At 49.0% G+C, this 14,231-nt stretch overlaps 1 protein-coding gene across 1 annotated transcript in view; it reads left to right on the top strand.

The window, feature by feature from the left end:
• TECPR1 (tectonin beta-propeller repeat containing 1) overlaps positions 1 to 8,015 on the top strand; it is a 53,173-nt gene extending 45,158 nt beyond the window's left edge. Inside the window, exons 17-20 of the mRNA XM_015413065.1 lie at positions 859 to 951; positions 1,614 to 1,618; positions 6,673 to 6,796; positions 7,716 to 8,015. Coding sequence (XP_015268551.1) covers positions 859 to 951; positions 1,614 to 1,618; positions 6,673 to 6,796; positions 7,716 to 7,909 — 416 coding nt within the window. The 3' untranslated portion in view covers positions 7,910 to 8,015. The remainder of the gene's footprint in view (positions 1 to 858; positions 952 to 1,613; positions 1,619 to 6,672; positions 6,797 to 7,715) is intronic.
• Positions 8,016 to 14,231: the final 6,216 nt, after the last annotated feature.

The following is a 14,231-nucleotide window of genomic DNA, read 5'->3' as shown; positions in this document are numbered from 1 at the left end:
ATCTCCAGGGATTTCCCCACTGGCAGTTGGCAACCCTCGCACTGGAGCATTTGGACTCCCCCTGAACTGGCTGCAGACCAGTTATCACTGAGGTGGTAAATTTATCTCTGGGCCAGTGTTCCCTCTCAGCTGAGTGAGTGTGAGCTAGCTCACAGTTTTTTAGCCTCCAACTCACCCATTTTTGTCTTAGCTCAGGAAGGAAGGCTCCAGAGCAAACTAAATTATGCAGCAGCCAAATCGTTCACTCACAACTTTAATGCCGGTAGCTCACAAAGTAGGATTTTTGCTCACGAGACTCCACAGCTTAGAGGGAGCATTGCTACACCGTTTCAAACTGCAGGTCTGTTCAAGTGGACATTCCTCTGTACAAAAACATTCCCCGCACGTAGAAAGTAAGCAATGGAGAAAGCACATAGCCAGGTTTTCCCCCTGACCTGCTAACTTTCTAACGGCAGGGATTTTTAAAAGACAAGGATGATGTGAGCTAGTTTAAGCCCTTAGGAAAGAAGAACATGCTGGAAAGCCTCAACCGACTCATCCACGGGGTGTTCCAGGCCAGAGAGGAGCAGAGGAGGTTTGCCATCGCCTTCCTCTTCAGAGCAACCCTGGACTTCCTTGGGAGTCTCCATCCAAGTGCTGACCAAGGCCGATGCAGCTTAGCTCCTAAACTTTGACACACCCAGGCTAAGGTGAAGCCTTTAGAAAAGGGGGAATAATTCTTCTTCCTGGTTCTTTGCATTCAGGTATTTCATACAGCTCAGGTTATATATCAGAACACGGCACTTCCCTTCAGCCAGTTGAATTACTGTGTATGCGTCTGTCCGCTCATTTTTAAAAAATGCTTCTGTCGTCGTGCAGGGGATTGCTGGTACCACATCCGCGCTCCTCCAAAGCAGAAGTTAAAGCAAGTTTCCGTCGGGAGGACCGCCGTGTTTGCAGTGGATAAAAACGGTGAGGACTGCTAACTCCTCTTGGCTCTCTTCATCATGGTCACCACTGTCAGTGATGGAGAACAAGGAAGGAACTGCAAATATGTGAGAGGATTGTGGTTTTAGAAAGTGGGCAGGGCCAAGTGGGTCTTTTGCCTAGCAAGGCTTCTGATTGGCCATGGATTGGCTAGGCAGATTTTTTTTAAAAAAAAAATTGCTTCTGCTGCCACTGCCACCACAGCAGAAGGATTTTCCCTGTGTGACTGAAGGTAAGCCAGGGCTAGCTCCGCCTCCTGCAGCAGCCATTTTGTGGCTGCACCCGCCACACGGTTTCGGAATTCCAAAGGTGCTCACAGGCTCTACAAAGTTGCAGACTCCTAGTCTAAACTCCTAGTCGCCGACGTGGGAATTCAGGGGCTTACCCTTCAATGGCTTGCCTCGTTTCTCCATGGTCGGGGACAAAGGGTGGTGATAGGGGAACAGCAGTCCCGAAGACACCCCCTTGAATGTGGGGTGCCTCAAGGGGCAGTTCTTTCCCCGATGCTGTTTCCCTGGCACACAGTTTTAGTGTCCAAAAGAACTGCTTCCTTGGAGAACAGATGTGTTGGTGCCAAAACAGCAGATTTGCCTGTTTTTAATCTTTGCTGATTTTGTTTAATTTTATTTTAAACAATGGTCTACCAGAACAAGTAAGCTGTGCAAGCTATCAAATTCTTTCAGAGCACCTTTAGTACATAGAATTAGTACATCCGATTAAAACAATTGGCTAGGCATGATGAGTATTCCTTTTGTATTTTGTGTAATTTGAAAGCTTGCATGTTTTAAAGACTTTCTCTAATAACAATATCACCTCTCTTTCTTCTTTAGAAAAAGTGTAATTTCATGTCCATTTGGCATTGGATGTGGAGGGCAGAGGAGCTGAAATATGTGTACAGCATTTGGATGTATGCTAGTCCATGTTTCCAAATGTATTTTAAAGGGGGTTGTTCCTGCCCCCTTATGAGGAAACTGACATGTACTTGGAGAAGTTGCAAACCAAACAGACCTATTTATTTGCATGGCTTTCCTATAATCTTTTGAAATGAACTAATGCAGAAGTTATATGCATACCTAAGGGACCGCCTTTCCTCACATGTTCCCCCATGAACTCTACGGTCGGGGACACAACACCTCCTGGTGATACCAGGCCCCAAGGAGGCCAGGCTGGCCGCGACTAGGGCCAGGGCTTTTTCGGTGGCAGCCCCTATCTGGTGGAATGAGCTCCCAGAGGAGATCCGGGCCCTGCGGAACCTTGCACAGTTCCGCAGGGCCTGCAAGACGGAGCTCTTCCGCCAGGCATACGAGTAGGGGCCGCCACCATTACCACCATTACCATCATTATTGTACCACCATTACCTGGCCCTAGAAGAAGAAAGAATGTCAGCGTCAGTGTTTCCCAGAACAGACGACGCTGAGTCGGTAGAACAGCTGTTATACGCCATCTTGTGGAAGATTAGAATACCTAGAGCACTTATTATTATTGTTATTACTGTTAATTAACAAGGGTATTATATTGTAGAGATTTTAAATGGTTTTTAATATCTTTTATGTATGGGCTTGTGCCCGATTGTAAGCCGCCCTGAGCCTGCGCAGCGGGGAGGGGGGGCTACAAATCGAACCTATAAATAAATAAATAAAACTATGAAATGATTTCCGTATCCAGGAAAGTGGACTGATAATGTCATAAGAACGTAAGAGAAGCCATGTTGGATCAGGCCAATGGCCCATCCGGACCAACACTCTGTGTCACACAATGGTCAAAACCCAGGAGCCGTCAGGAGGTCCACCTGTGGGGCCAGAACTCCAGAAGCCCTCCCCCTGTTGCCCTCCAAGCACAGAGCAATCCCTGCCCCAGACATAAGAACATAAGAGAAGCCATGTTGGATCAGGCCAGTGGCCCATCCAGCCCAACACTCTGTCACACAGTGGCCAAAAATACCAGGGGCCATCAGGAGGTCCAGCACTGGGGCTAGGACACTAGAAGCCCTCATGTTGCCCCCCTCCAAGCACCAAGAATACAGAGCATCACTTGCCCCGGACTGAGAGTTCCTATCTATACCTTGTGGCTAATAGCCACTCATGGGCCTCTGCTCTTAAGAACATAGGAGAAACCATGCTGGATCAGGCCAATGACCCATCCAGTCCAACATTCTGTGTCACACAGTGGCCCAAACCCAGGTGCCAACAGGAGGTCCACCAGTAGGGCCAGAACACCAGAAGCCCTCCGACTGTGCCCCCCCCAAAAAACCAAGAAGACAGAGCATCAGTGCCCCGGACAGAGTGTTCCATCTATACCTTTTGGCTAATAGCCACTCATGGACGTCTGTTCCAGATGTTTCTCCAATCCGCTGTTGAAGCGGTCTGTGCTTGTAGCTGCCACCACTTAGTGTGGCACTGAATTGCACGCTTTTGTCTCCTACTCTCTCACAATGGCATCAAAGGCTATGGAACTTATGCATCATGGCGAAACTCACGGACAATCTGGATACTATAACTAGGCCTTCTCAACACTCTTATTTCTCCACTATATGGTTTCTTATACTTGAATACTTGTCTTCTCAAAATGAAATTCCTCAATTAGTTGTCGATCTTGGATTATGATAAATTTTAAAGACAGACTATTGTACTTTTAAATTGGGGACGCAGTGGCTCAGGGGATAACACACTGAATCTGTAGACTGGACGGTCTGTAGTTTGGCAGTTCGAGACCCGAGTCCCAGCTCCTACCAACCTAGAAGTTCGAAAGCAAGAAATTGCAAGTAGATAAATAAGTACTGCTTCAGTGGGAAGGTAATGGCATTCCGTGTGCCTCGGTGCTTAGTCATGCCGGCCACATGACCACGGAGAAGTCTTCGGGCAGCGCTGGCTCTTCGGCTTGGAAACAGAGATGAGCACCACCCCCTAGAGTCGAATTCGACTGGCTGCCGAGCAAGAAGAAGAAGAAGAAGAAGAGATTGGATATATACCCCACCCTTCACTACCCAAAGGTGTCTCAGAGCGGCTTACAAACTCCTTTCCCTTCTCCCCACAACAGACACCCTGTGAGGTAGGTGGGGCTGAGAGAGCTCTGACAGAAACTGCTCTTTTTTCAAGAACAGCTCTTATCAGAACTCCGACTTGCCCAAGGTCATCCAGCCAAGTGCAAGTGGAGGAGTGGGGAATCAAACCCGGTTCTCCCAGATTAGAGTCTGTGCACTTAACGACTACACCAAACTGGCAAGGGAAACCTTTACCTTTACTATTGTACTCTAAGCTATTCTTTACTAGTGATTAAGTTTTGATTACTATTGTTCATGTATTCAGTGGAGTATTAATATATTACATCTTTGTTCTGGTTTGCAGACTGTATTTTTCTTGCTGAATATTATTGTGATGTGTCTGTATTGTTAAGAACATAAGAAGATCAGGCCAAAGGCCCATCCAGTCCAACACTCTGTATCCCACAGTGGCCAGAAATACCAGTGCCATCAGGAGGTCCACCAGTGGGGCCAGGACATTAGAAGCCCTCCCACTGTTGACCCCCCCCCCCAAGCACCAAGATGACAGAGCATCACTTGCCCCAGAGTCCCTATCTATACCTTGTGGCTAATAGCCACTGATGGACCTCTGCTCCATATGCTTATCTAATTCCCTTTTGAAGCCATCCATGCTTGTAGCCGCCACCACTTCCTGTGGCAGTGAATTCCAAGTGTTAATCACTCTTTGGGTGAAGAAGTACTTCCTTTTATCCGTTCTAACCCGACCGCTCTGCAGTTTCATGGAGTGCCCACGGGTTCTTGTATTGTGAGAAAGGGAGAAAAGTACCTCTTTCTCTACCTGCTCTTTCCCATGCATAATCTTATAAACCTCAATCATGTCACCCCTCAGTCGTCGTTTCTCCAAGCTAAAGAGCCCTAAGCGCCTTAACCTTTCCTCATAGGGAAAGTGTTCCAACCCTTTTATCATTCGAGTTGCTCTTTTCTGCACTTTTTCCAAAGCTATAATATCCTTTTTAAGGTGTGGTGACCAGAATTGCACACAGTATTCCAGATGAGGTCGCACCATTGATTTATATAGCGGCATTATGATATTGGCTGATCTGTTTACAATACCCTTCCTAATAATCCCCAGCATAGCATTGGCCTTCTTTATTGCAGTCACACACTGTCTCGACATTTTCAGTGAGTTATCTACTACAACTCCAAGATCTCTCTCTTGATCTGTCTCTGCCAGTTCAGACCCCATCAACGTGTATTTATAGTTAGGATTTTTGGCTCCAATGTGCATCACCTTGCACTTGGCCACATTGAACCCCATTTGCCATGTTGACGCCCACTCGCCCATCTTTGACAGATCCCTTTGGAGTGCCTCACAATCCTCACTGGTTTTCACCACCCTGAACAAAAACCTGCCACATGCGGTCTACATGCATGACTACCTGAACACGGGATAATGTGGCAGTTTCCACATACAGTATCTCCCTCCCACATAGACATTCTAGTAGTGCTGAAAGCAGTCCTCCTTTCTGAAATTTTGCAGGAGTATAGGGTGGTGCTTAAGAACATCAGAAGAGCCCTGCTGGATCAGACCAGTGGTCCATCTAGTCTGGCATCTCGTTTCAAACAGGGGCCAACCATTTCCTCTGGAGGTCCTATGAACAGGGCAGAGAGGTCAAGGCCTTCCCCCGATAAGAACCTCAGAAGAGCCCTGATGGATCAGACCAGTGGTCCATCTAGTCCAGCATCCTGCCTCATACAGTGGCTGACCAGTTCCTCTGGAGGTCCAACAACAAGGCATAGATGCTGAGGCCTTCCCCCAATGGATCAGACCAGTGGTCCATCTAGTCCAGTTTTCTGTCTCACACAGTGGCCAACCAGTTCCTCTGGAGGGCCAACAACAGGAGATAGAGGCCGAGGCCTTCCCATGATAAGAACCTCAGAAGAGCCCTGATGGATCAGACCAGTGTGGGTCCATGTAGCCCAATCCCATCTACAACTGGTATTCAGAGGATCAGTGCCTCTTAACATGGAGGTTCCCTTTAGTCATAAGAACATAAGAGAAGCAAATGTTGGATCAGGCCAATGGCCCATCCAGTCCCACAGTCTGTCACACAGTGGCCAAAAATACCAGGGGCCACCAGGAGGTCCAGCAGTGGGGCCAGGATACTAGAAGCATCAAGAATACAGACTGAGAGTTCCTACCTATACCTTGTGGCTAATAGCCAATGATGGACCTCTGCTCCATATATTTATCCAATTCCCTCTTGAAGCTGTCCATGCTTGTAGCTGCCACCACCTCCTGTGGCAGTGAATTCCATGTGTTAATCACTCTTTGGGTGAAGAAGTACTTCCTTTCATCTGTTCTAACCCGACCACTCAGCAATTTCATGGAGTGCCCACAAGTTCTTGTATTGTGAGAAAGGGAGAAAAGTACTCCTTTCTCTACCTGCTCTATCCCATGCATAATCTTGTAAACCTCGATCGTGTCACCCCTCAGCCGTCGTTTCTCCAAGCTAAAGAGCCCCAAGCGTTTTAACCTTTCTTCATAGGGAAAGTGTTCCCTATCTGCTCCATAGCTGTTAGCCACAGAGATATTTCTCCTTCATGCACCTATATCAATCCCCTTACAAAGCGATCTGTGCCCATGGCCCTCACTACATCCTCTGGCAGCGATTTCCATATTGTAATCACTCTTCTAGCTGCTCTCTTGCATCTCTGTCCCGTAGGTCTGGGTGATTGCCGACAAAGTGCAGGGGAGCCACAGCCTGAGTTGCGGGACCGTCTGTCACCGGACCGGAGTCCAGCCGATGGAGCCCAAAGGGCAGTCCTGGGACTACGGCATTGGGGTGAGTGACCTTCGGAGCCTGGATTGTTCCAAACGGAGGATCCAAGCCCTTTGATATTATTGCTGTTGTTGTTGTTAATTTATACCCTGCCTTATCACGTGAGTGGGCTCAGGGAGGCTTACAACACAAGAATCATAAAACAATAAAAGCGATAAAACAACAGATGGCACAATAAACAATAACAGAAAGGTCCCATGCCTCGTGCCAGGTGAATAAAAAGCCTCCAGCTCACACATTTTTGCCTTCGCTCAATGAGGAGGGCTTCAGAGCAAACTAAATTATACAGCAGCCAGATCGCTCGCTCACAGCTTTAACGCCAGTAGCTCACAAAGTAGGATTTTTGCTCACAAGACTCCGCAGCGTAGAGGGAGCATTGTTAATAGCTAAGTTCTGTGTCCAAGCCATCCAAGTATGCAGCAAACAATAGACCTGTTTCCCGCCTCTGAATCGAGATCCAGCAATGAAGTTATTCGCCATGATAGACACACAGAGCAGTGCTACGCCAAAGTGGTCGTGACTGTGACCATGGTGCCTTCCGACACCTTTCCTGGTGCTCGCCAAGTGTTTTTAGAAAACGGCAAGGGCCACATAGGGCATGACCTCATTCCCTGATATTCTGGGGCTGGATCTGCCTCCTGCGGCAGCCATTCTGTGGCTGCACGGACCACACAGTTTCAAAATTCCAAAGGAGCTCACATGTTCAAAAAGGTCGGGGAGCCCTGCTTTAAGAAATGCAAACTGAAGAGCGGGCTTGGAACGTCAGTACGTTCAAGGAAAAGCATTCGTGCCTTATGAAATTAGGTCAACAAACTCCTGTTTTACTAGGTGGGTGAGCTTTTTCTATTGCTAAAACATGCCCAGGTCCAGCTGCCACGTCCTCCGTGTGAACTCTGAACCATGGATTTAAACTCTCTCTCTTGCAGGATGGGACCACATTAGCATCCGAGGGAACGCTACCGAATTCTCCAAAAAGACATCCCAGGAAGCAGCGGCAGATCATCTGGTTGAATCTACCAATTCCAAAGTCAGAGAGAGCGAAGAAAGAGGCGACCTTCCACAGTCCATGCTCTTGGTGGACGAAGACCCCGGGGTGGACAGAAATGCCGTTCAGTGTTGACGGGCCTCTGTTCAAGAGAGACTGGCCGTGGCACGAACTTCCCCTCCCATTTTCCTCTATCTCGCCTGCCCCAGGTAATTTGAAGGTGCAGCAGAGCCATGCAGAGCACCCGTCTGAACGCTTGGTCCCTGTGCAAAGAGGGAAAGATGAGAAATCGCTGCTCGCGAACGACAATACGATCGGCCAAGGGCTGCACCCAGATGTGGTCTCCGTCCCTTTTGATGGTGCTCCAGAGCGCGAAGAGCCGTTGCAGTGGTTTTGGAGTAGCATAGCCACACGGCTCTGGATGGGTCAGGCCGCAGCTGCGCTGTCTGCAGAACTGGAATTTTCTTAAGTGGGGGGAACCCTTTAATTTATTTGACACTGATTAGCCACAGCGCTGCTGAACAACCTGCACTCCATCGGTATTTGTAAGCTGAGCCTCCGGACGCAAGCTGCTTTTGAAACTGAAACTCGAATGTGAACTGGGGCCTCTTGGGTGTTGTGATTTAGATACTATCTCCTACAGCCCCAATCCCTTGAAAAAAGGACTCGTGTTTGGACAGGAAGAAACCACGGTTGGTTGGTTGGTTGGTTGGTTGGTTGGTTGGTTGGTTGGTTGGTTGGTTGATGGGACAAGATTGAGATACAGAAGCCGTTTGACCCGTGTTTTTCCTACCCCTGCTCTTCATTCAATGCGATAAGACAGAAGACTTCCTGGTTGGGAACAAACCACAGTTAGTTTGCAACTTCCAAATCTTAGCAAGGTTGTCATTCATTCGTTTAAATTTCAGAGTGTAACTTTGTTGGTCTGCAGTGAAACAGCCAGATTCAAGTCCAGTAGCACCTTAGAGACCAAGATTTTCGGGACAAGAGTTTTCAAGAGTTTAAGCTCCGTTCGTCAGATGCCTTCATCAGGTATCTGCTAGAATCCAGAGGTCTCTGAGAAGGCAACTTTGACTCTCAAATGTTCATACCCCGAAAATCTTGTTGGTCTGTATGGTGCCGCTGGACTCAAATCGAGCTGCTTGTTTATTTACGATATATATATATGTATCTATATATATTCTGCCTTTTTCGAGATATGTTCAAGCTGACTCGCGCTATTAGAAATCCAATCTGAAGCAATGAAACCATCCCCTAAAACAATCCAAACAAATTACATGAGCATCGACAAAACAGTTGGCCGAAGCCAAACCTACAGCGATGAAAATAACCAGGATCGCTATCCCAGAAGCAACCGGAGTTAGAAATACGAAATAGCAGAAGGCTGTAGAGGTAGGGAAGGCAGGTTAACGAAGCAAAGAAATCCAGCTCAGCAAACCGTGTAACTGAAGGAAAAGCTGAACTGAAACGAGCTTCGTGCCGAGATATCAGGCAAGGGTTGTCCCAGGAGAACGTCTCAGGGGCCACCACTGTGGAGTCTCTTTCCTGGGAAGCCGCCTGCATTCGTTCATCAGGTGCCTCTGAGAAAGCTCACAAGAACAAACTGCGGTTTGCTATAAATCAGGAGCCTTCTGGTCTGTCTTGGTGCAGCCGGAGTGAAAGAGAAACATCATGAAGTTTGAGGGGCAGCTGGGGTAGCCAGTTCCAGGTTGGAAAATATCTAAAGATTTGGGGGTGGAGCCTGGGGAGGGCGGGGTTTGCGGAGGGGAGGGACCTCAGCAGGGTATTAATGCCATAGAGTCCAACCTCCAGGGGAACTGATCTTGGTTGTCCGAAGATCAATTGTAACAGCAGGAGATTTCCAAGTGCCACTTGGAGAATGACAACCCTAGGCCCAGCGCTTCCTGGTTCATTCCTGTCCCAGTCCAATCACAGCTCTCCCATGCACCCGACGCTGCTGGCCACTCAATTTCACGGGAGCAGAGAGTTCTGTTATGTGGGAATGACAACACCCTCGCGGGGATGATTCCCCAACGTTCGAGCCAGTTGATGGATTCTGTACAGATCACCACTGCTACTGGGCCGTATTTTGACCCACGTGTTCTCTGAAGTTTCCTTCCCAGGACAATGTGCATGTCAGTAAATTGGGGGGGGGGTGTCCCCGACCTCTGTACACTGCCCTCTCTCCTCCCCCCGCCCCGTATTCTTGCTGCCCACAATCTCACACTGTCCAGCCTTGTGAGGTCAGATCCGTCTGTAGTAAACTGTAAGTCCTGTTACTTCTTTGTACCAGGTGCGGTTCCTAAAACTCGAAACCTCTGTCCTGCTTTGTGAAGTTCGGCGCCCGTAACTGACAGGAGTTGTGACTAAAACGCGGGATGTGGGACGACGCGTCTGTCTCTTATGCTGACTGTCCCCAGACTGCACGTTAAAATGAGACACCCCCTTTGGGAATCGGGGATTAGAAAGAATTTCACGTCTGGTCGCTGATTCCTAAAAACAGAGATGTGTTGTGCTTTAAGGCTGGCGAGGAGAGAGCCATCTGTCATTCCGTTTGTGCCTGCTGACTGGCATTTAGAGTGGAGACAGTGTGGCATTCTCTCTGCCAAAAATGGAAGGAGGAGGGTTGTGAAACCCAGGCCATAAGGGCAAGGAAAGGGAGAAGGCAGCCTTCGATTTCCCTCACCAGCCTGTACTCCATTTTACAAGATGGTGTTCCATCTTTGGGAGGGGGCTGTGGCTCAGTGGTAGAGCATCTGCTTGGCATGCAGAAGGTCCCAGGTTCAATCCCCGGCCTCTCCACCGGACCAGCGGATTTAATCACACATGAAACCGAAAAGAGCAAAGCTGGTCCCACATCTCTGCAGCCCAGGTTTGTCGCTGTGGGTCTGTGTTCTAGTTTTCCTCCTGGGTGACCGTGTTTGGATTATCATTCTTTTTTTACAATACCAAACAAAGTAGCATTGTGGCATGAGCTAGCGTAATCCTGTATTTTGAAGTAGATCTGTCCATATCTGCATGTCCTACTTCGGAACCCCTGTATATGTGTTTACATGCTGTTTTGATGCCAAGCCAAACAAAGATGATTGTTCAGAAGTGAGGAACAAAGAATTGTGTGTGTGTGTTCTTGTCAAGCGCCTTCCGAGTGGAGGGGGAGGTATTCGTGAATTTCCTGCATTGTGCAGGGGGGTGGACTGGATGACCCTGGAGGTCCCTTCCAACTCTATGATTTTATTACTAGATGTTGGATCCCCAAGCATCGAGAATAAATCCACGTTTTCGAGAAAAGCAAAATTTATTTCAAAGCATTGGAAAGACACTCAAACACGTTCTTTGTTAGAACTGACTACAAACCATAAGGGCAAGCATAATAAAGGGATTTGAAACAGATACAGAACCAATGGGTCACATTCCCGCTGGCGGGCGAGGGGAAACGGTTGCGCGCCCTTTCCCTGGGAACTCAGTTATCTCCAGACATATACAGGTGCAGTTCTCAGGCTCTAAAAGCAACAAGCCAGCAATGAAGCGAACTCCCACAAGACGACCTCCAGTTGTTTGGCTTATGCATTACAGCAGAATACAATAACAGCTCACAGGCAGGGAAGGAGGGGGATGGGGAGGAACAACTGTACCGAAGTACCAGCAACACAGAACACCATGGCAGCTTGCTGACACTAGATCCAGCAGGGCTCTTCTTATATTCTTAATATCTGGGGAAGGCCTCAGCCTCTACGCCCTGTTGTTGAACCTCCAGAGGAACTGGTTGGCCACTGGGTGAAATAGGAAGGGTTGCATTAGTGCTTAGATCTCGTGGCCCTTTCTTACGCACCCAGGGAAATGCTGATCGCCACTTTTGGGTCAGGAAGCAATTTTCTCTAGGCCAGTTTGGCTGGAGATCCTGGAGGTTTTTTGTTATCTCCTGGGCATGGAACCACAGTAACTGTGGGTGTGGAAGGGGAGGTATTTGTGAATTTCCTGCATTGTGCAGGGGGTTGGACTAGATGACCCTGGAGGTCCCTTCCAACTCTATGATTCTATGACTTTTCTAATGAGGTGAGGTCATTTCTATGGGTTGTTGTATTGTTGTTATGATTTGTATTGGCTACACTGGAAGGGGACCTAACCATAAGCCCAGGCTAGCCCAATCTTCTCAAATCTCAGAAGCTCAGCAGGGTCACCCCTGGCTAGTATTTGGTTGGGAGACCTTCAAGGAAGTCCAGGGTTGGTAAGCAGAGGCAGGCAACGGCAAACCACCTGTGAACGCCCCTTGCCATGAAAACCCCACCACAAGTCCACCCCCACCGCACTGGAAAGAGCTCTTGGGGTGCAGATTTTCCGATGGTCATGAAGAAAAGCAATTGCATAGAAACTCATTTTGATGCAATAGCTTTACGGTGCCCGTTGATCAGAGTTCCTATTTCTCTCCTGTACCACAGAAAAAGAAAGTCAAATTATCCCTTTTGAACACCAAGTTGTTTGGAGTCATACTGGCCTAGGACTGTTCTCAACCTCATTGCACAAAATCGCATTGTAGTCTCACCTGCCTGGGGGTTCCAAGGCATGGTTCAAACGTGCAGCTCCTACTGTCCAGTAGCAGTGAAGCCACTTGGGCACGGGGGGTGGGGGAGGACGAAATGCTCAATGCCCAGAGAAACAAAGAAGCTTGTCCAAGGAGAATGACAGACGAGAAAGGCTTTTAACTTAAATTTGGCCTGCAACCCAAGTCACTGGTTATACGATTCAGTCTACTCCCAAAATCCCCACATCTTCCATTTTGTTTTAACACTAAGCCATCGATGGACCAATCATTGGGCTTTTAAAAACTCATTTGCAGTAGGGGTCACCACCACATTTGGTGGCAGTGAACTTCACTCGACTGTTCTGTGGACTCGGGTAGCTGTGTATGTGTTAGAGTGTGTCTCCTTCGCTACGTGAGCACAAATCCCAGCACCACGCGGGAGTAGGGTTGCGAAGTCACGTTGTACAGCAGGGGAGAGTTAGTCCTGGTCCGGGAGATTTGCGTGCACACGGCGTGATGATGTCACCCGGAAGTGATGTCATCACATTGGGCACGTTGCAGGCCGATGCTAATCAGCCTGGAAACTCTATGGTACCATAGAGTTTTCAAGCTGATTGCTAGAGCGTCAGCCGGTAACGTGCCCAACGTGATGACGTCCCTTCCAGGTGATGTCATCACGTCGGCCCGAAACAGGCACTTTGTGGGCGGGGTGTCCCCCCCCCCCCTGGCCTGATCCAGACCGGTGGGTTGGGGCCCTTTGGGTGGGCAAACCGCCCCCCCCGGGGGGACTTGGCAGCCCTACATGAGACAAAGTGTGTGTGTGTGTGTGTAATACGCCGCTTCTCTCGCAACTTTGCAAAGAATGGAGCGTTCCACGAAGACCTGGATGCAAATTCACATTTGGGTATGAGACACTCTGGGTGACTCTAGTCCAATGTACTTACAGGGTTGCCAAAATCCAGGTGGGGCCTGGCAAATTTCCCAGAATTTCAGCTGCTCACCAGACTAGAGATCAGTTCTCTCCGGGAGAAAATGGCTGCTTTGGGGGGTGGACTGTGGCATTATACCCTGCTGAAGCCAGGGCCATATTAACCCATGGCCAGGCCCCTGGGCCGTCAGGTATTTCAGGGCTCCTCCGGCACTTCAATCTTTCACCCCACTACAGCTGACAGCCTGACCCTGGTCCGGTAGGTACCAGGAGTTACCAGTAGAGAGAACCCTTGCTTATTTAAAGTTACAGACCAGCGACTTTACGGGCTGTCTAGAGAAAACAACAGTGCCTCAGCAAAATAAAAGTTGATGGGCCCCTAGACCCGGCGGGGCCCCTAGGCTTCAGCCTAGTCAGCCTTATGGGTAATACAGCCCGGGCTGAGGCCCTTCCCTTCCCAGACGTCACCCCCAAAATCTCCAGGAATTTCCCAGCCCAGAATTGACAAAGTGAGTTCTGCTGGGGGGAGTGGCAGCTTCAGAATCCGAAAGCCAGGAGGCAACATCGGGGGAAGGCCTCGGCCTCTCTGCTCTGTTGCTAGACCTCCAGAGGAACTGGTTGGCCACTGTGTGAGACAGGATGCTGGACTGGATGGACCCTCACTGGTCTGACCCAGCAGAGCTCTCCTGATGTTCTTCTCAGGGGAAGGCCTCGGCCTCTCTGCCCTGTTGTTGGCCCTCCAGAGGAACTGGTTGGCCACTGTGTGAGACGGAATGCTCGACTAGATGGACCCCTGGTCTGATCCAGCTGGGCTCCTCTTATGTTCTTATGACTAGATGGATCACTGGTCTGATCCAGCAGGGCTCTTTTTATGTTCTTATCAAGGGAAGGCCTCAGCCTACATGCTACAACCTCCAGAGGAACTGGTTGGCCATTGTGTGAGACAGGATGCTGTACAAGGTGGACCACTGGTCTGATCCAGCAGGGCTCTTCTGATGTTCTCATCAGGG

Source organism: Gekko japonicus, unplaced genomic scaffold (assembly GCF_001447785.1).
Source record: "Gekko japonicus isolate JY-2015 unplaced genomic scaffold, Gekko_japonicus_V1.1 scaffold2745, whole genome shotgun sequence".
NCBI lineage: Eukaryota > Metazoa > Chordata > Lepidosauria > Squamata > Gekkonidae > Gekko > Gekko japonicus.
This window is presented reverse-complemented; position numbering and strand designations above follow the sequence as displayed.